Source organism: Oryzias melastigma, linkage group LG4, assembly GCF_002922805.2.
Source record: "Oryzias melastigma strain HK-1 linkage group LG4, ASM292280v2, whole genome shotgun sequence".
NCBI classification, from domain to species: Eukaryota; Metazoa; Chordata; class Actinopteri; order Beloniformes; family Adrianichthyidae; genus Oryzias; species Oryzias melastigma.
Window position 1 is genome coordinate 21100340 of NC_050515.1, and position 20684 is coordinate 21121023.

Here is a 20684-nt window from a genome sequence, read left to right on the forward strand (position 1 = left end):
ACACATATTAAAAAACAAAAAGTTAAATGCAGCCCAACAAAGCACAAACCAGAATCCTGCTTGTGCTTGTCCCATGTCTGGTAAATGCAGAGGGTTGTGTCAGGAAGAATAATTCAACATAATCCTACATTCACACTGGGATCGGAAATGCGCATTCGAGAGACCACTTTCAATGAAAAGTCTATGTAAATGCATGTATATGCTGGCCTCTGCATTCAAAACTCTCCCGTTTACACATCGTTATGGATGTTTTTGAATCCAAAAAGTAATTGAATGTACATTCAAAGTTAAACAAGTTGTATTTTGACCAATCAGGGACTTGGCTTTGGAAGTGGCATCCTTTTCAAAACATTTAAAATACGGAAGTTCCAACTGCTTGAAAATCAATGATTGAGAAAAACTTAATAATTGTTGTTTGTGTCTAGCCAGAATCATGACACCAATGCCTTGTTTCCACTGAGCGGTCCGGTCCGGTCCAAGTAATTTTGTCAAATTTTGCTTATCGGTTTATTTTGATGTGTGATGTAGACCGTGAGCGTTTCATTGTGGTGACTAGAAAAGTAACAACAATGGAGGTCATCAAGCTGCTCGTATTTTTACTACTTTACTTTTGACACATTGTGTATAACAGGAATTTAATGTTGTTTGAAAGAAAATTGTGGGTGTGAATGTTTGCAAACGTCAGAAACGTTAGCTTAAATGAGCGCTATATTAACACTTTCTGATGTCATTATCACTTTCTGCCGATCATCGAATGACTAAAGCGGCTCCGCCACAATCATTGGATCACTCATTGGAAATGAGGCTTAAGTCTTTCATATATTGGAACAGAACTGTAAAGGGGCCCGGCCAGAAAGGGCAAGTGGGCCCATATGGTCTTACAGAGGGCAGAAAATGTCAGCCCGAATGGGTTTGACAACAGTTTCCGTGGTGGCCCTACCTGTGTTTCCCCACTTTGACTAGCATGCTAACTGCAGAGCTCGCTAACAGAGGAGCTTGCTGGCATACTAAAGAGAAGCTCACTAGCTCAATACAGAGTAGCTTGCCAACTCGCAACAGTGGAGCTAACTAGCTCTCGGTAGAGGGGCACGTTAGCATGCTTCAGCGGAGTTCGATAGCACCCAACGATGTCCATCGGGCGGCTGGATAGAATAGCGAGCAAATTCACAGAGTCCCCACTTAAGCTGATGTGGGCAAACACAAGTGAGGCGACCACTGAAATTGTAGACAAACCCATTCAGGGCCCACATTTTCTGCCCACTTTGTCTGTCTGGGAGAAACCTGGAGTAAGATTCACAAGATTTGCACCGCTTTGACATTTCGCACCAAAACCATGAGTACATGCGCTAGTATCGGGTAGTGACAGACCTATTTGAACACCATATGCTAAAAGTGCATTCAAAAACCCACATTTATTGCATTCTTGAACGTTCCACTCATGCCCAATTATATATAGCATCAACCTTAAAAGACATATCAAATAGATCAAAGGAGAAGATCAATATATGGATACCAGACTCAATCCCTTTTAATCATATCATCCTTTTAATATAAAAAAAATCCCAGATTCCCTACACTTTTATTACATTTTGACAAATTCTGATATGTAAATAAATAATATCTTAATTCTATTCTATTTTTTTTAACCTTTTTTGTTCATTTATTTAGGGTCAAACATTTCAAAACCATTGTGGGCAGCGCAGCAACATAACACACTCACACAGACCCTCCTGATCACGAGTTATGGTTATGGGCTGACACCACACGTGGGTGTACCGTCATGCTCCCATCAATCACTTCTTTCTGACGATAACAGCGTTCTACTCAGAATTCTCTCCTGGAAGAGGAAGAAAAGAAACAAAATAGAAAAAAGATGCCATCTTTGTTTTCTGGGGCAGACAGAGAAACGGCTGCTTGAACACAGCTGGACAAACCCCCCTGCAGGACGGAGGAATGTGAGCGCCGGAGCGCTCAAGGCTTCTGCACGCGCTCAGACTGGACTTCTGCAGCGAGTTGCAGCTGTTCGCAGCAGTCACATTCTGCAGCCTCTCGAGGGATGAAAGCAAGACGAGGAAAACAAAGGAGGAGGAAGACACCTGCTGCGCCGCAAAAACCCACCAACAATCTTTTTCGCTGAGTCATCGTTTAAAATCTGCTTTGCTATGAAATTAAAAAAAAAAAAAGAATTAAAGGATAAAAACTGGATCTCGATGTCATTGATACCTTCAAATTGAAATTCCAACATTGTATTTTTGGAGGATAATTTAAGCATCTGCTTCCTGTTTACACTAATGAAGGCAGCAGGAAGCGTGAAAGCATGCAGCCGTGGTTGAAGTTTACAGTAGCTCAGCGGCGTTTCGGCACAAACATCAGGCAAACATGATCAGATTTTCCCCACATTAAGATTTACAGTACAAGACAAATATGAGATCTGGACGCAGCATCACATTCACATTCCAACAAGCTCACTCCTAATTGGCGAGGGTGGTTGCCATAGAAACAATGACTCAGACTAATCACTGATCACTGATGTCTGCTGGCTCCAACATGACGACGTCTGAAAAAGGGCCAATGAATTGACTTCATTTAGTTGGAGCTGGATATAAGCCATTTTCTATGGGTGATGTCATATTCACTAAGTCCAGTTTTCATATGCAGTCAATGGTTGTGTCCTGCTGCAGTGTATTTTACAGACTTCACAATAAAAGCTGACATTCTCTTAGTTTCTAGTTATACCTCATGTGGCTGCTAGGCCACATTTTGATTCAAAAGGGTCATCTGTGTGAAGGTGATCACTTATTTATTTATTTATTTATTTTGGTTTACCTTGAAGATTACCGCTGTGTTCAGATTCACTCTCTACTCCCAAACGACAAAAAAACTACATAGTTGCAGGACTATCTTGAGCCCTGGATTATAAGAGCAATTTAGACACCATGCTGACTACTTTTTCCATTTAAACGGCAAATATGACGTCACCAATTTACAGAAGTAAAAACAACTAATAAATACAAATATTTCCCAAATACTATTTATACATGTTTTACACGCACTTAACATACTTTTTCTATTCATATGTGAGAAACATTTTATGCTGCAGTATTAATGACTAAACTGTCTATAAAGTTTTGCAGCTTATTTAATTCGAATCTGAGCAGTTGCCACGGTAACAAATTGCATGGGGTAGAATCTCAAACTTATTTGGAAGATCTTTTTTCCCAGTCTTGAGTTGTGGGACATTTCTGGTGAATTTCTTTTACAATAAAGTAAAAAAACTGATCATCTTTTGAGCTTTTTTGAATTCCCTGTTGCTGAGAGTTCTTTGTTTACACTCTTGTTGCACCTAACAAAAACAGCAAGCAATATCAGAGCTGTCCAGCTGTTCAGTTCTGAGCCAGACGCCGTACCAAACATTATTCAGCTGGTCTTGTCCTAAAAAAACTAATAAAGCTCCTCGCATTCCTCAGAGGGAGGATAGTGTGGTAAGCAGTCAACTTTAAATCAGATTCTTTTGCCCTTCTCTTCAGTTCAGAGTGAAGGATTTACCAACACAGTAAAGAGGAGGAGGAGGACAAGAGGAGAACAGGGAGAGAAGAATAACAGTTCTGCAAAGTGAGAGGTAAACATAGTGGAGAGTAAACACCTTCATCACTCAGGGTTCTGAAGACTCCTCGTGTTTCTGAACAGTCTGTGAGATGCTGCAGGAACTTATCAGGGATTTTCAGTCACACAGGTAGGAGGGTGGTAGTTTTTTTCCACAGTTCAAGGAATCCTGGTGCCATGGAGGCAATTAAGTGATAAAAAAATAATCATTTGGATTTTGTCTAAAGGAGTTATCCAAAATCAACATTTTTTTTTTAGCTTTTAGGTGTATTATAATGTTAATTCTTCACAAAAAACAATCCCAAAGAGGTATTTTGATCCATACATATATCTGTAAAATCCTGCTCTTTGAGCACCAGCCCCTCCCAACTCATGAAATAAGTGGTTTCCAACATTGTGACATCACAAAGTGAGGAACAGCCCCTTCCAGGAAGAGTCTGCGCTGCCAGCACTGCCCTCAGGCCAACACACACACACACAGACCCTCTTTCACCCTCTGAGTTAGCAGTGATCGACAAAACGCTTTCATTTTAGGATCGACTCTGAGAAGAAGTGGTTCCTCATCTGGAGACACAACAGCTCGCTGCCGAGGCCGGCTCTAGATTGATGTCATGAAATGGGCGGCAACCACAACAGGCGAAAGGCGGAGCCTCAGAGATTGAGGCGTCTTACTTCCAGGTTGGAAAAGGATCTTGTGCAAATAGCTTATATTTCATAAAAAAAATAATTATTTATGTAATATGCTATTATTTATATGCATAGTTTACTTAAAAAGGCTTAGAATAGCATGACATAGGCCAGGGGTCCACTACCTGAGGCTCCAGAGCCACAGGGGGCTCTTCCACCCCTCCAAAGTGGCTCCCTGGTTTAAGACAAATCATCATTTTGAAAAGTAACTATAAAGTAAAAGTATAAAGGTAAAACAAAAGTAAAGTAAACTTACTAATCTTCATTCACTCATTCACATACAGTAGAAGGACATGATGTGTTACAAGTCAAACTGGATAGGCAGATTTTCTATTTTTGAACAAATTCAAAGGATTTTAAGTGAACGTTGTGGGCTAAAAAATGCACTGGCTGATTTAACTAGCTCTGATTTAATTTTAGTTTGTTAGATTTACAGATTTCTGGTTGAGGTGCACCACAAACGCTAGAATAAACTGTGAAAATTACACTATTCTACTACATTTGCTGGATTAAGAAGATTCAATGTGACAGTCTTTTATTTTGTATGAACCGCTGTTAAGTTTTTAACTGGTTCATATGTTGGAAAAAGTCTATTTTCTCTTTATGTTCAGGTTTCATATATACAAAAAAAATAACAATTCAGTTATATTTATCATAAAAATCAGCGCCATATATTTCTAAAGGATGAGGTGAGACTTTGTGGCTCCAGTTGGGTTTTGGTCAGTGAGAAATTGACCTGAGTGGCTCTTTAAGTGTTGAAGGTTGCAGACCACTAGGTTAAACATACGTCATACAAACTCTGAGTATTTACCTCACGGGCTTCAGTAAGTTGCATCCAACTCCTGACATCTCATGATTAATTTATTTTTTTATTCAATTTAAACACAAAATCTGTTTTTCTACTGGCAGTCTGTTGTCCTCACAACCCGGACTAGACCCCGACTTTTGTTCCGTCATCTCTGCATTGACATCATTGTAGCATCTAAAACAATGAGTGTTTTGTTGAACCTCAAACGGACTTAAGCCAACACCGAGAAACACCGAGAAACTGAACACAACCTTCTTTTGTCCCTTTTCTTTTTTTTCTGTCTACTCTAAAATGTACTTTTTAAACTTTTTTTTTTATTAAAAATATTTTAGACGACAAAACATCCATTAAATTTAGATTTTCCATTTACTCAACTCTGTATGTTGATAAATGTGTTTTTTTCTTCCTGCTGTCTTGTTCTTTGATGAGATAAGAGATCAACGAGAGGCTTTTATTTTGAAATTGTCGTTAGTTCAACTTTAACTACAACAATAAACTTATAGCTCAACGTTAATACAAAAGATATTGTGTTAAAAGCACAGAGATGTGTGTCTATCGATTCACAAAAAGTGTTTTAACTCACAAATTAAAAAAGAAACAAAGTGACTTTGGTTGAAAACAAAAGTGTTGTGAACCTGCCTTTCCTGCTGCTTGTTTATTGGCCGTGACATCCCTGCAACAGTGAAAGCTCAACACAAACAAGAGAGTTTTTCAGCCCAATCAAGGTCAGTCGGACAGAAAAAAAGAGAAAGAAAAGGTTCCTCTTTTTACTTTTTTTAGGGTCTTCAATAACTCTGCGATGGAGGCCAAGAATCCATTTAAACCACAATGAGCTCATGAAGGCAGGAGTGGAACAAACCACCTCACCATCTCACCACGAGTGAGATGTCAGGCACAGCTCCAGAGCAGCAGCACAAAGTGGAGATTTTATGCTTCAAACTAGACAAAAGAGGAAAAAGAAGCACGTTTTTCTCTCCTGTTTGAAATCCCCCTGCAAGAAACCTGAGCGCAGAAACAGATGATGGTCAGAGTTGGAGATGCACGTACCGAGAGACGCGGTCATGATGGTGACGGCCTCCAAAGGTCTGCTGTTATTTGTAGGTTTCCTGCTTTCTTCCAAACTTCTACTTCCTGTTGTGAAGTCTGTCGCTTTTGCTGCTGCCTCCCTGTTTCCAGAGCAGCGACTTCAGGCTGCAGAGAAGCAGTCTGAAGCCCGCCCGCCTGCCCGCCTGCTTTCCTCTCACTGCCCTCTCATTGCCATGCACAATTCTTCTCAACCTCCAGATGGAAAAATAAGCTCTCCGTTTGTTCTTGGCTTGTTGTGACACCACTCGGCTTCTGGGTTTGTATGGAGGGAGGGACACAAAGAGGGAGGGAGGGAAGGAGGAGGAGGTGCATGGAATTTCTCCCCCCCCACCACCACCTCCCCTCCTCGCTCCCACTGACCATTAAGCATTGTTTCTTCTGGGTCACCGAGAGCACTTTCCTCCAATCAGAACGGATTCCAGTGGGGTCAAAGGTGACATGTGGCCTTTTATGGACCATAGAGGATGATAGGAGGTGGCGGCGGTTGAAGGGCCTTTGAGGCCTCTGTGTCTGGACATGTGTGCCCCCCACCACCACCACCACCAGAGGCATGCAGACGTACCGACACTGCCTGCTGTTGTGGGTCTCATCTCAGCACGTCATAAATAATAGTCGGAAATGGATTATGTTGAATTACCTTGATTTTTGTTCAAATTCACCCTCTCTGTTGTACTTTGCGCGCTCACAGAAAATAAGCTCATTTTTGAAAATGGATTAATCATGGGGAAGACATTTCAAATCCCACCACCTAAAGTAGCTTATTCCCTTAAAAAATAATAATTTATTAATAAATGCAACAAAACTGTTAAACTCAATCATTTTAGCCCAAAAGTGATATTTTGAAAAGGGATGGAGAACTTTTCCTAGTCTGCTTTTCTAACAATAATAACTAAAAAAAGTCAACAAACACTTGGAGTTTTTTTTTTAAATGCAAATTTTAAAAATACAATTTCTCCTGTTTTTTTTTTATTTTTTTTATAAATTATACTTTTCTAAGCTTTTATTTATTTCATTGTATATTCTCTGCAGCTTTAATTTGTATTTGTAAAAGGACATGTGACAGAAAAGCAATAAAAAATAACAATTAAAAATGAAAAAGGAAAAGAAACGACTAATTTAGGAAAAACACAGATCTTTAAAAGAATAAAAGACAATTCGTTAGCATAGCTAGATTAAAAGCACATAACTGTAAAAAATAAAATCAATACAAAATATGTAGAATCTTGAAAAATAGATTTTAAATAAAATTTCACAGGTATTACAGAAGAATACAGAAAGATGTAAAAAGGAAAGACAGCTAAGATGAAAACATTGAAAAAAGTTTAAAAAAGGATACGAACAGATCAGAATAAGAAGATTATTGACAAAGTTGTAAAAAAAGGAGACACATGTATCTAAAATGAAAGAAACAAAAAAGGTTGAGGATAAAAAGCACTTTTCTACATAAACAAAGTGAAAATAGTAGAACAAAAATGATGAGAAAATGTAAGACAAAAATACCACAACTGTAAAAAAAATAAATAAATAAATAAAAATAAATTTAAAAAAGGCTACATTTAAAGCTAAAACCGTATTTTCCACATTAAAAGGTGGATCAGATTATAAAGTGCAGTGACAATGAAAAGTCTATTTTCAAACGTATGTCATATACAAGGTGCACCGAACTATTATAAAGCACATCAAGTGAGAAAAACAAGTCTGAGTCAGACTTACAGACTGACTTTATTAATTGCGTTCACAGAAATTCTACAACTTGTTTGTAACACACTACATGCTAGCCACATTAGAAGCGTTAGCCACGTTAGCATAATCTCAATACCTTTAACTCCTAACCTTGTGTGCAACATGTGAAAAAACAGACTGTAACCACTAAAACAAACATTACTGCGACTATTCTAACTCCTAACCTTATTAGTAACAAGTGAAAAATATACAGGCTAACATCGCAGCACATTAGCTGTGCTTGCATATTCACAATAACATCCAACTTGTCTGCAACAAGTAAAAAAAAAAAAAAACATAGATAAAATAAACATTACTATGACCATGCTAACTCCCAGCCTCTTTAGTATCACAAAAAATACCCAGACCACCTTACATGTTAGCGATGTTAGCGTATTCACAATATGCTTACAATTCTAACATGTAATGTTAGCGTAATCATGATAAAGTCAAACCAAACATTTTGACAGAGCGCCGAATATCTCTCAAAATGTCTTCAACATCAGTAAACACAACCAGAACTAATCCATATAAAAGGAGGATTGGACTAAAAAGCACACTGTTGTATTTTGAAAAAAATGAAGGCTTTTTTCTAGGTATGCCCTATAGTACGGAATATATGTATTTTTTAAAGTAAAAACAAAATCATCAAAGTAAAGAATAAACGTGTATCAAAAAAAAGGTTGTCCTGTCTTAAAAAACATAAGCAAACATTTATAAACTGATTGATTACACTAGAGTAAAATTAATGTTATATTATTTGCTAAAAAGGCTTTTGTTGATTTTTTTTAATTTTATTTTCTGTTTCATCTTTCCTCCTTAAGTCATAGGCTATAGCTTCTTGTGAAAAACAGCTGGATGTTAGAGACAAGTACAACCATCTGGTGAAGACTGTGCTCCTTTCACTGCTACTCTCTCTGACTTTCCCCTGACCCCTGACCCCTAAACTTCAGCCAGTCAAGTGTCGTCTGAACGGCCCATCTGCTTTTCCTAAACCCAAAAGTAACCTCATTGTGTTTTTTTTCCTTTAACTGAACCCTGTGTCCACTCACCACCAGCTTCTGAATGTCAATGTTTATTGTGACACAGCCTTGAGTTAGCAAAAGAAACTCTGAAATTGTCTAAAATTAGAGTTGGTTTGTTTAGTTTGTGCAGCAGATGGGAGAAATAAAAAGTAAAGATTTCTGGGCATTTTGTAAGTTTGTTAACAGCTTTAGCAGTTTGTTAATGGACTCAGCATACAATGTAAATTGTCTAATTTGGAGATCAGACAAAACATGTTTAAAAGAAGAAGATTGTAGAATGCTATTGCACTATAAAAGTTTTAAGCCCAATGAAAATTGTGTTTTTGGTGTTTTATCATGTTATTGTGCCCCTTTTCTGATGATGGAGGAAATACATAAAGGAAATTAAGCTAAAAATTACATTTCCAAGCATTTATTTATTTAAATCAGTGTGAATCAGGAGCAGACGAAAAAATTCTGTTTGAAAATGAGCATTAATATTTGATTTATAGCTGGTACGATGGAAGAACATAGAATTCTTTCTCCAAAACAGGGAGGGAAACCACTAGAACAAAAGTTTTTTCTATGCTAAGTCCCGAATTGCTAGCAAAAAAACACAGTCTGACACAGCTGCATGCTAGCTGAGTTGGAGTAGTGAGCCACATTAGAGTATTCAAAAGGCTGTAACTCCCAACCTTATTTTCAAGACATAAAAAAAAGACTGATACTGCTAAAACAAATGTCACTGAGACTACGTTAACTCCCCAAAGCCCCTTGTTAGTAACACATAAAAAAAGTGCACTGCTACATATTAGCCACATTAGAAGCATTAGCCTTGTTTGAGTATTCACAGTATCTGTAACTTCCAGCCTTGTTTGCAACACATGAAACACACTCTAGCCGTGTTTCCATCGATTACGAAATCACGCAAATGGGATTTCCGATAATAAATTTGTCTAATGAAAACACAACAATAAAAAAAATTTAAAAAAACTTGCAATTATTAGAAAAAGGTTTTTGCGCTTGGAGGAGATGGTTTTTGAGGTGCATCAAAATTCCCACATTGGATTTTTTTTTTAAATAAGTCATGTAACTAGATAGCGATGGCAGTGAGCTTCTTGGTAGAAACTGGCTGTCTTGGACACTGCACAGCGGGCGCCACAAGAAGTCCCAGAGCATCAAACATCTCATCAAAAGTTGAGCATGTCATGCAGAATTGTTGAATCCACAGCTCCTCTGTAAAATAACCAACCACCATTTCCCAAAATGGTTTCATCCGTAGGCGTTTCCATATAGTTTGCGATTCCATGGTAAGAATAAGACGCCAACGTCTCTTTTGATAGATGATGATGAGTGCTAGTGCTTTAAAAGAAATGTGAATTCATCTGCTGTAAATCAAAGCATTGTTTATATTTGCTGTTGTGTTATTGAATGACTTATTGCATGAGTTGATTTGTGTTTAATTATTAATTATTAGGATTTAATAGAAACAATGTAATTCTAAAATTGTGCTTTTTGACATTCCTAGAATTTTGATAATGTTTTGCGCATATGTGTGATGAAAACGCAGCTAGTGACTTTGCTAACTCCCATTCTTGTTATTAGCACAAAAAAAACCTACAGTCTGACACTGCTACACATTAGCCAGGTTAGCATACTAGTCAATAACATTTTTTTTTCTATTCTCAATAATATCCAACCTTGTTTGTAGCAGATCTCACAAACTCACAAACCACCTCAGGTTCACTGCTTCACAGTGACAGCAATAACCTTTAAAAAAATACAAACTTATATCTTCAAGCGAGGACACTCTTTGTTTTGTCCAGATGCGGAAAATTGTTTCCCAGACGAGCGTCTGCATTTCATGTGGGAAACAGGAAACGGCCGTCTGACCTGCTGAACGCCAACGAGAGAAAGACTTTTGGTGTCCTTTGTTTGTTCTTGTTTATCCAGCAGGGGGAGAGAGTCAGGTGTTTTCTGTCTGCACAAATAATAATGAGTCTTTCATCGGCTCCCTCCGCACACCACTGCCCCTCTGTGCAGACAAATGTGTTTACATTAAACACGCAGGTCATCTTTCTTTTTAATTCTAGCCATAGTTGGTTAGATAATAGCACAATTTGGATTAAAAGGAAGAAATTACAACGAAAGAAATGTTGAACGATGGGTAAACTGATGTATTTCTACTAAAACTTGTGCTAAAAAATATTAATATTTCATCACAGGGGAAACGGCCTTCTTGACCAAGGTCGGGGTGCTTCATTTGAACATTTCCCATCATGCATTTATGTATTAGAAAGACATTTCCAGGAGATTAGATATGAACAGTTGGTGCTGAGAGATTTGGATACTTCACCACAGCTGTTTGCTGCTCATTTATCTCTTCGGGCAGGAAGTCCGCACAACAAAAGGTCCTCCCCTTTCCCCTCGTCCACTCCCAGAACAGGACACGAGTGGACATCCTGCCTGCAGCGGCCTTTTCCTCTGTTACCCACAGCTATAATTAGCCAGCGACCTGCCTGCTACTGACAGAAAATTCATCTCCTAATGAAGCGTGAGAGGCCTCAATATGAAATAAATAAATGTGAGAAGCCTCAATCTAAAATAAATAAAGGTGAGAAGCCTCAATATGAAATAAATAAATGTGAAAAGCCTCAATATAAAAATAAAAAAGGTGAGAAGCCTCAATATAAAATAAATAAAGGCAAATTCTGCACTCTTTCTGCATTTTCTAGGACATAGTCTCTGTAGAGCAGCAGTAGTTCACAAGAATTAAGTAAGCCCGCCTCCACTTCCCATCATCCACGTGTTTACACACTCTCCCACTAGCTTACAACCTCAATCCAACATTACTGGTGCAACAAAAATGGTGAGCAATATTGGTGCTATCCAGCTGAACAGTTTTGAGTTTTCTACATCACAACTACAAGCTTTTTTCAAATGCCATTTTTTTGTCTGTTGATTTCGAGTGATTTGAATAAAGATATACTCAGAAGTGCCATTTTGAGCTTAATTTTGTGTATATATGTCCTCTATCCGCAGAAAATGCCACAAGAACATGTTAGAAACACAATTTTCATCGGGTCTTTAATGTGTTTGTGCACACACTTATGTACAGACACACACACTCCTGGGAAAATGTACCTTGTGTCCAGCTGTGGTCCCACTGCCCACCAGTTCTGAGCTGGGAAGCCTCTGAGAAATGTTTCACTAAAGGGAGGAGGAAGATAAGAGTGTCAAAAACATGCAGAACTGGCCAGTGAGCGATGAGGCCTTCATTTTTGACACTATCTCTTACCGTAGGGCGTTGGAGGAGTCACTGGGAAGGCTGGAGTAGGAGGGACCAGGTCAGATGTGTCCATTTGGCCATTGTAGTCCACACTGCTGGTTTTGTGGAGTCGCCCATACTTATAAGGAGAAAACCCAGGGAGACGAGGAAAGAAAATGAGCTTCCCCCATAGAAGCAGGAGGGGTGCACACAAACCAGCAGACATCAGTCTTGTGATCTGTGTGGCTGAAGTCTGTGTTTGGGTGTAAACAGTTGGAGCATTCATGCTGCCTACAGACTCAGAAATGCAAAAAAAAAGAGAAGGAAAACTCTATACTTTTAAGGAATGAAAGCAGAAAAATACAGGTGCAGCTTTAGAAACACCAGAACATGTTTGAAACGATGAAACAGGAAGAAGTTAGAAGTTTTAACTGTCCTGCGTGTCCTGCTTTTGATGTTTCCATCTTTTTCCAATCTTAGCACCATGGTGAAAGCAATTAATCAATTCAAAAAGACAGAAAAGTCTTAAAACAAGGCCAGCAAGGCCAATCTAGAATTTAAAAATAACTCACAATGGGATAAATCCATGAAATACAATTACGGATGTTTGAAGGCTGTGAAAGTCCTCACTACACACTTTATAGACAGAATGACATCACCATTTTTACTTTTCTCTTCTTTTAAAACTAATAGAAAAATAAGTCCAGTATTATAAAATGAAAACAAAGACCTATTCAGATATGAAAATTTATGTAGATTTGGCAAACTGACTGTATTCTGTACTGGAGACTCAGCAAGAGAGGAGACTGATAGATACATTTTACAGCCAATCAGAATGCAGAAGACTGTGCAAGGAAAAATAAAAGCATGCAAAGCTGCACTAATAAAAATTAATGAAAAAGCGAGACCGTGAAAGTTGAATAGCTATATATTACTGTACTTGCAAACAAAACGGCAAGAAACAGAGTATGAACCAATAAAGTCCAAAGTACACATTCTTCCGTCTGTCTTCTATCTTACTGTCTACTTACATTTTTTTCAATAAAGTTGTGACAAAATAAAAGTAAAAAGTAAAATAGATTTTGCACTTTAGCCTTCAATACCAGAGATGTTACTGCCAACACCTAAAAAACACTCTTTGACATACTGAACATCTTTGCCTGTTTACCTGATCAACTTGAATGATTCAGATTCTGGTGGAAAAAAGCAGTTTTGGACATCGGCTTTGCATCGATATGAAGTAGCTTTGCACTGTATGTAACACTTAAAGCTGCGTTCACACCGGCCTCTGGAACACGCGTTCAACCCCGTCACTTCCAATAAAAAGTCAAGGTAAACGCCCCTAAATGCACATTTTGATCTTCTCCATTCAAAACTCCAATCATACCAATCATTTAAAAATTGATCTTGGAGGAAAAATGAATAATTGAGATTGTGCCCGACTGGAAATCTATGACATTGAGACTTTCATACGTCGGAATAGAGCTGTGAAAGATAAAGCCTGGACCAAAGCTCACGAGATTTGTATTTCTCACTAAGCCTGTTCCAATGGTAAGTGACGGACATGCGCTAGTATCAGGTAGCAACAATCCAGTGTGATCACTATATGCTAAAGGTGTTCAAGAATGCCTGGTAGGAACATAGCATTACAAAAATGGGTCGTATATCAGCTCAAGGCCGCTTTTCTGCACCTCAGAATCCACTGGAATTACAATAATCGTGTAAAGAGTTGAAGAGTTACGGTAGTTGAATGAATGTAAAAACTGGAGCTAAAGGTTTAGTGTAAAAGGGTTAAACCTCACCAAATGGTGAACTTTGAGAAAAAAGTCAGTGTGGATTTTATTTAGAGCTTCAAATGTGAGCAAGTGATGTATTTTCTTTTCTTTGTGTTTTGAAAGCTTATATTTCATCTTTCTTTAAATCTCTTGGAACTTTTTCCAATCAGAAGCTTTTGTTAAGAGAAAAGTGCAGTCCTCTATTCGAGGGAATCCCTTTTCCACACAGCTAGTGAGAATATTCTACATCTGTCCCTATGATAAAGATTCTTTCTTTGGAGAAATTGGACAATCCCTGGTGAAGTTTCAGCTGCTGGTTGGGATAAAATGGGAGTGGCGTTTACCTGTGACGGTGAGAAGGGAAGATTGTTGGCTGAAGAACCTCTAAAGCTCTGAGCTCCAGGGCTCCATCCTGGACTGTGCGGCCCAGCGTAGTCGGTCACATCAGTGATCTGCTTTTGTTGCCTCCATCCTAAAAAGGAGCCAGAAAAGGGAAGGATAGAAAGGTGAGAAAGAAAGAAAAACCAGACAGTCAGACAAATTAAGATCCAACACCTAATCACCTTATGATTCAAACCCATCGGAGTAGAACCCCCTATACTGTTAAGTCTAATCTTTTGAATAGCCATAACAATAAACAGGACTGAACTTTTGACATGACTAGACCCAAATTTAGCAATACAAGGTGATGAGAGGGATTAACATAGACCATGTTTGCCTTGGACAAAAGCTTCCATCAGCCAGATCAGGGGAAGCTTGTGTGACTAAGCGAGACGTCGCAGTGAGCAGATGGTGGAACATCAGGGTATCTTGGTGGAAAAACATCTGCTAGAACAACTGTCTGCTCACCTCACAGACATGAGTTCATTGTAATATGACAGCTGTGGGGGCTTGAATCACCTTTACACACTGGGGACTTTTTGCTGCGTAGGTGCACTAGCTAGCTTCTTCACACTATGATCCCAAAAGTCTTTAATGCAATTTTTGGAGAAAGCAGCATCTGATTAACACAATTACTAAATCTAGAGTTATTCTTTTTATACAGCAAATATCCTACATTTGTATTTATTTAATTTTACTTTTTTTTAAGTAATACTGTATTTTCTGGATTATAAATCACACCGGAGTATAAATCGCAGGGGCAAAAAACTGAAGAAGAAAATTATCTATAAGTTGCACTTTTATACTTGCCATGGCAAAAAATAAGAACAAGAATAATAATGCAAATGATGCAAAAAAATGTCAAAATTTAAGAGGAAAACTATCAGATTATCTTCCATGTTTGTTTTGGACGACACTTCTGGCACTGTCAGAAGTACATACAGCGCCTTCTAGTGATGGTTAGCGGAAACAACCGCTTAAAACCAACCGGTTGCTAGTGGAAAAATAATGAATATACAAGTCTATTTATGTTTAAAAAAATCACAAATAACTTGTTCCTAAGCTTAAGTTGCACCCCTGACTAATCTAAGAAAATAAACAGCAATTTATACTCCAGAAAAAAATGGTAAAAAAAAACTTGTAGTGCTATTAAGCTAACGCTAGCTCAAGAAACAACAAATGAGCAAGGCAAGTCTGCAACAGACCAAATCAATGTACAATAGTCTTGTTTTACACTTGGTGCAATAAAATAATTCGGTTTGGTGGGATTATAACACTTAAGGTAGCATAAAATTTACCCCAATATTTAAGCAAAATCTGTACAAATTATCTGTGCAGCAGCAAGACTAAGTACAAAAGACCAGAACGACCAAATCTTCTTTATATTTTTCTATTTACTTTCTTGAGATGAAAAGAAGTTAAGTTGTTATCTTGAGAAACAAATTTTATTTTCAAGAAAACAATTTAATACTGGAGCTGTCACTGAAATAACACACGATCTTTGAACTACCGTAACTCTTTGACCGTTTCCCTAATTAACAGATTTTGATAGAAGAAAAGTAACTTTAGTTTTCTCCTCTTCAGAAACAAACTTATAATAAATAAACTTAAACATTACACAAAAAAATTAAGTCCCAAAAAAGTGTCAAAGCAGACCAGCTGCAAAATATGTAACATGTTTGTCAGATGAGCCCGAACCTCCATAAAAGCTGCTTTTCGCGGCGTCAGAATCCATTGGAGTTACATCAACTGAGTAAATGGTTGAAGAGTTTCAGTATAGCTGTTATTTCAAAGGGTTATCTCATTGTGTGTTAACTGTCTAACAGCAGGTGTCTCACTTGAGGTCTGACACTCTGAACCTGATGTTCGATTCCCACAGCTAGTTGAAAGATGCTGCGTTTTATGCGAACAGGGACACGTAAAAACAATATAAGTACCCAGAAAGAACTGACAGGCATCGCACTCAAACATCAAGAACTTCAGTGGAGACGTTCCTTTAAATACGGTATTGTAACTCTTCAACTGTTTCACAATTAACAATTCCAACAGATTCTGAAGTTAAGAAAAGCAGCTTTGCGCTGATATCAATCAATCACTTTCCTTTAGAACAAACTTTGCTCCACCCTACTATCTGTTGGCATTGCATTCATTTCGTAAATGTTGTAGTTATTGCGTGTTATCGGAAACAGTTCCTTCCTGTATTAAATGGTTAACAGATGAAGCTGTTGGTAGGAATTGACTTTTAAAGAGATTGTGATACTCTGGATACTTTACTTTATTTATACACATAAATATTTAGAACACTATTTTGACCCTTCTGAAACAGTTGCAAGTGGAACAACAGGGTCAACGTCCCACAATAGTAAACTAACACTCGGTAAATGAAGTGTAATTTAGCTCTTTCCATCCTCCTAAAGACCTTGCAAATGGCACTTTCTTCACCTTTTCAAACACACATTTATATACTGATTGTGGCAGAGCTGCCAAACAAAGCAGGCATCAAGTAGCAAAGTGAGGTTACGTGTGTTCCCCACATGCACTTTGACATCCATGAGTGGACACAGCTGTAACATTTGTATATTGAACTTTTTTTACAAAGTATTTTGTAGTCCAGAAAATTTATGGTTATGGAGTTTGTGCCAAATCATCATTTTATTAATGAAGCAATAGCCCAACAAATAGGCCTATCTGTTGAAGTTTTGAATGTTTTTACAAATATTTTACATTTTACAATTTATCATTTGTATGTAAATGAAGAATTCTAGTAACTTATTTTTTTATCATTACTGTATTGTTCACACTATAAGGCGCACTGAAAAGGTTTTTTTTTTTTTTTTTTAAAAATAACCTTATAATCCAGAGTGCCTTAATCAATTCTGTTAATGTAGAAGTGATTTTTAGAGGTACATGGTGTCGAAAGGTCACTTTGAGGTTTTTTTGAGTAACAAACAAGATTGGATGTTATTGCAAATACACTGAGCTAACATATAGCGGTTTTGGACTATTTTTTTTTTTTTTGACGTTCTAAGAAGGTTGGGAGTTAGCGTAGTCACAGCAGTAGCACTTGTTTTAGCGGTATCAGTCTGTTTTATAAATGTTTCAAAGATATTAGTTACAGATAGCGTATTTTAAAATACTCTGACGCGGCTAACATGTACCAGTGTCGGACTGTGTTTTTTGCATGGTTAATGCTTCTTGTGTGGCTAACGTGTAGCGTGTCACAAACAAGTTCTCAGGTTATTGTGAACAAAGTCAATAAAGTCTGACTGACTGACAAATTTACCTCTAATTTTTTTGTCTCACTTAATGCAGCTTATAACTCGGTGTGCTTAATATTTGACAAAAGAAAAAAAAATAGACCATTCGTTGACAGTGCACTTAATAATTTGGTGCGCCCCATAGTGCGAAATATATGTTACCTAACATGTCATCCTCTATGTGTATTTATTACTTTTACTTTCAAAGCTAAGGTGCAGACGAAGATCTCAGGGATGAACTTCCACACGTGCAGCTTGATGTTAATATTCTCTATTATTTGTACAGAGACATCCACAGCTTTTGATCTAAAGCTTCTAAAGATGTAATTAAATAAAGTTTAATCAGTGGTAATTGTTAAGTCATTCAAACCTAATTCTTGTTAACAAAAATGTGTGCAAAAATATTATAAATTAAATTTATATGTTTATTTTTCTTACTACTTTGGTCAGTTAACAAATTTGACAAATTTCACCGATTTACTAGACACTGAGTAAAACGTGTTAGACAAAGTTAACACAAACTGAATAAAATATAGCAACGTATTAACTAATGTTCTTCATTTCTGATATGACTTTGATTAAAGGAATGACAGACAACATTTCAATTTACAGTTGTGTTTTTGCTCATTGATTTTAGTAAGTTTAGTGAGTCTGTAATTAAGTTTTTGATTTTTTTTTTACTGAAATTTGAATCTTTACATTTTAGGGTCACATAGCATAAATAATAAAAAAAACATTATCTATATGGTTACTATAAAAAAAATTGCAGGATTCACGGTTCCAAAACAAGCCCTGCTATTGTGAAGAATGACGGCCCTCCCACCATCATGTGTGACAGCTTGTTTGATTGGTGTTTGGGTTTCTCCAAAGACCTGCTGAGCCTGAATGATCTTTTTCATTGTAGATTGCTAGACCAGCATCTGGCTTTCTCAATTTCCAAGAAAGCAGTAAAAGTTTTTCCCCCAATGCTTCCACAGTTGGTTTAACACAGAACACTTACTTTTAAGAGTGACATTTTTTTTCGTTTTATGCATGACTTTATAATTATAAAAGCAGCCCAGTTTTCACTGTGGGGACCCATCTTTTTAAAATCGAGTAAAAGAAAAAAGCCTTCAGTGAGTCAGCTGAAACTAATCCAGTTACCATCCCACCGGCGGCCCAGCCGAGGGAGCTTCCATGGAGGTTTGCAGTGTCAAGTATCACTTCAAGCTTTCTGTATTTGTTCGAGACCTTTTCTCTACAGAGGAAAATGATGAGAGAGCGAACAAGGGCGAAGCGTTGTGTCAGAACTTCAAAAGCATTCCTGATTACTTACAAGTTCCTGCCTTGAAACATACACTGGAAAACACACACTCACAGTAATGAAGCAAGTCAAGCGCTAGTTGCTGCTTTAAAAAGGGCCCTCAGGAAATATCAGACTTCAACCCCCCTGACACTCTTGACCTATTTACTGTATGTACAAACAGCAAAGCTCTATTTCATGAACACAAAATGTTTGCAGAAGATCTAAAAGCGCACACACAGTCGGGTAGGAGGATAAATGTCAGCCCTAAAGAGTTGCAAAGGTCCTCTATTGTCCATGAGTTCCTTGTGGAGATTTCTCAGGTGCTAGCTTTGGTTGACCAGCTGCTCTTTAGGCTAACAGGGCCTGAATTGATGTTGGACAGAAAATAAATCAGTAATACAGGCTGATATGGGCCTCTTCCTCCAAGCACTGTCCCAGTGGATATGACAGGAAAAAAGAAAATCAATCTTACATCTCAGCAGGTTGAAGTGAAACGATAAAGAAGAATCAGGAAAACAGGCATATTCTGAGTTTAACATTTTGGGTCAAGAATTCAAAGGACTCATTCGTCTTCAGCCTAGTGTTTAGAATTAGCTCTTAGTTTTACTCATTTATAATTACGTATTAGACTTTATTTTTTGTCTGGAAAATAGTAAAAAAATATCTAATAAGATTTTCCTTAAACCAGGGGTGTCAAACATACGGCCCACGGGCCGCATCCGGCCCTCCAGATGGTTTAATCCGGCCCAGTCATGAGGAGAAAAAAATATGAACAAAACAAGTTTCTAGCCCATTCCGGTGGCGAGTTATGGTTATTTAAAGAAATGGTCGCAATGTGCAATTCTGCCACTAGGGGAAGCAAAGGAAAAGGAATACTGGCATAACAAGAGGTAAAGAAACAAACAGCATTTCTTTGCCACGTCTCGGTAAGATGCAGTTTGGTTGCCAGCCAGCCTCACCGCTGTTAAGTTGCTATGAAAATTATCAGGTGTGACACCACAATTACCAAAATGTTGTTGCCACAAAGATAATAATAATAGCTCTAAAATAATAATAAGTGATTAGGCTACAACGTTATTTGAGGAAGTTTTTCCAACTGATAAAAAACTAAACAAAAACAAAGCAACAGATAACAAGTTGACCATAGGTTGTTCTGCTATTATGTTCCTGGTTCAGTCCACTTGAGATCAGACGAGTTTAAGTTGGCCCCCGAACCAAAACAAGTTTAACACCCCTGCCTTAAACTATCTCTGACTCGCTGGATTTTCATTGTCGAAGCAGTGAACTTGTCAGTAGAAGGTCATGGTCTTTCAAAATTACCTCAGAGTTGACAGGATGACGTCTTTATCCATCATATTTTCATACCCAACATGACCTTAACTGATCAGATAAGTATGGTGCAACCTGGAGGGTTTGTTACTAAACAGAAGTTGCTGCTATTAGGCCTAAAACCAACATGTATTTGTGAGTTTGTGGTGTTGATCATTTTGAATTTATCTTTCTCACAGAAAACTAGGTTGGGTGTAAAAGTGGACTACCCCATCAAATCCTGTCCAGCTTATCCAAAAGGTTACTTGGGTGTTGCAGATCCATGTCTGAAACATTGAGATTGGTAGATGGCCAAAAAAGACTTTAGTGTGGCTTTAAATCCAACAAAGCTACTTTTAACCTCTTGTATTTTTGGTTTAAGTCTTTTGATTGCTACGCCAAACAATTGGTATAAAAATCAACTGTGTCTTGTTTAGTGTATTTTTTGTTAATATAACCAGCAAGTGAGAAATCCACATTGTTGTGGGGTAGTAATACTC

General features: G+C 37.7%; 1 protein-coding gene across 2 annotated transcripts in view; it reads right to left on the reverse strand.

Moving 5' to 3' along the window:
- Positions 1–20684, reverse strand: part of si:ch211-191a24.3 (tensin-3) — a 66370-nt gene that overhangs the window by 15385 nt on the left and 30301 nt on the right. For both annotated transcript variants that reach the window (XM_024279042.2, XM_024279043.2), the window contains 3 exons: positions 14298–14425; positions 12209–12317; positions 12055–12120 (listed from right to left, as the gene is read on the reverse strand). In XM_024279042.2, the coding sequence (XP_024134810.1) occupies positions 12055–12120; positions 12209–12317; positions 14298–14425 (303 nt within the window). The remainder of the gene's footprint in view (positions 1–12054; positions 12121–12208; positions 12318–14297; positions 14426–20684) is intronic.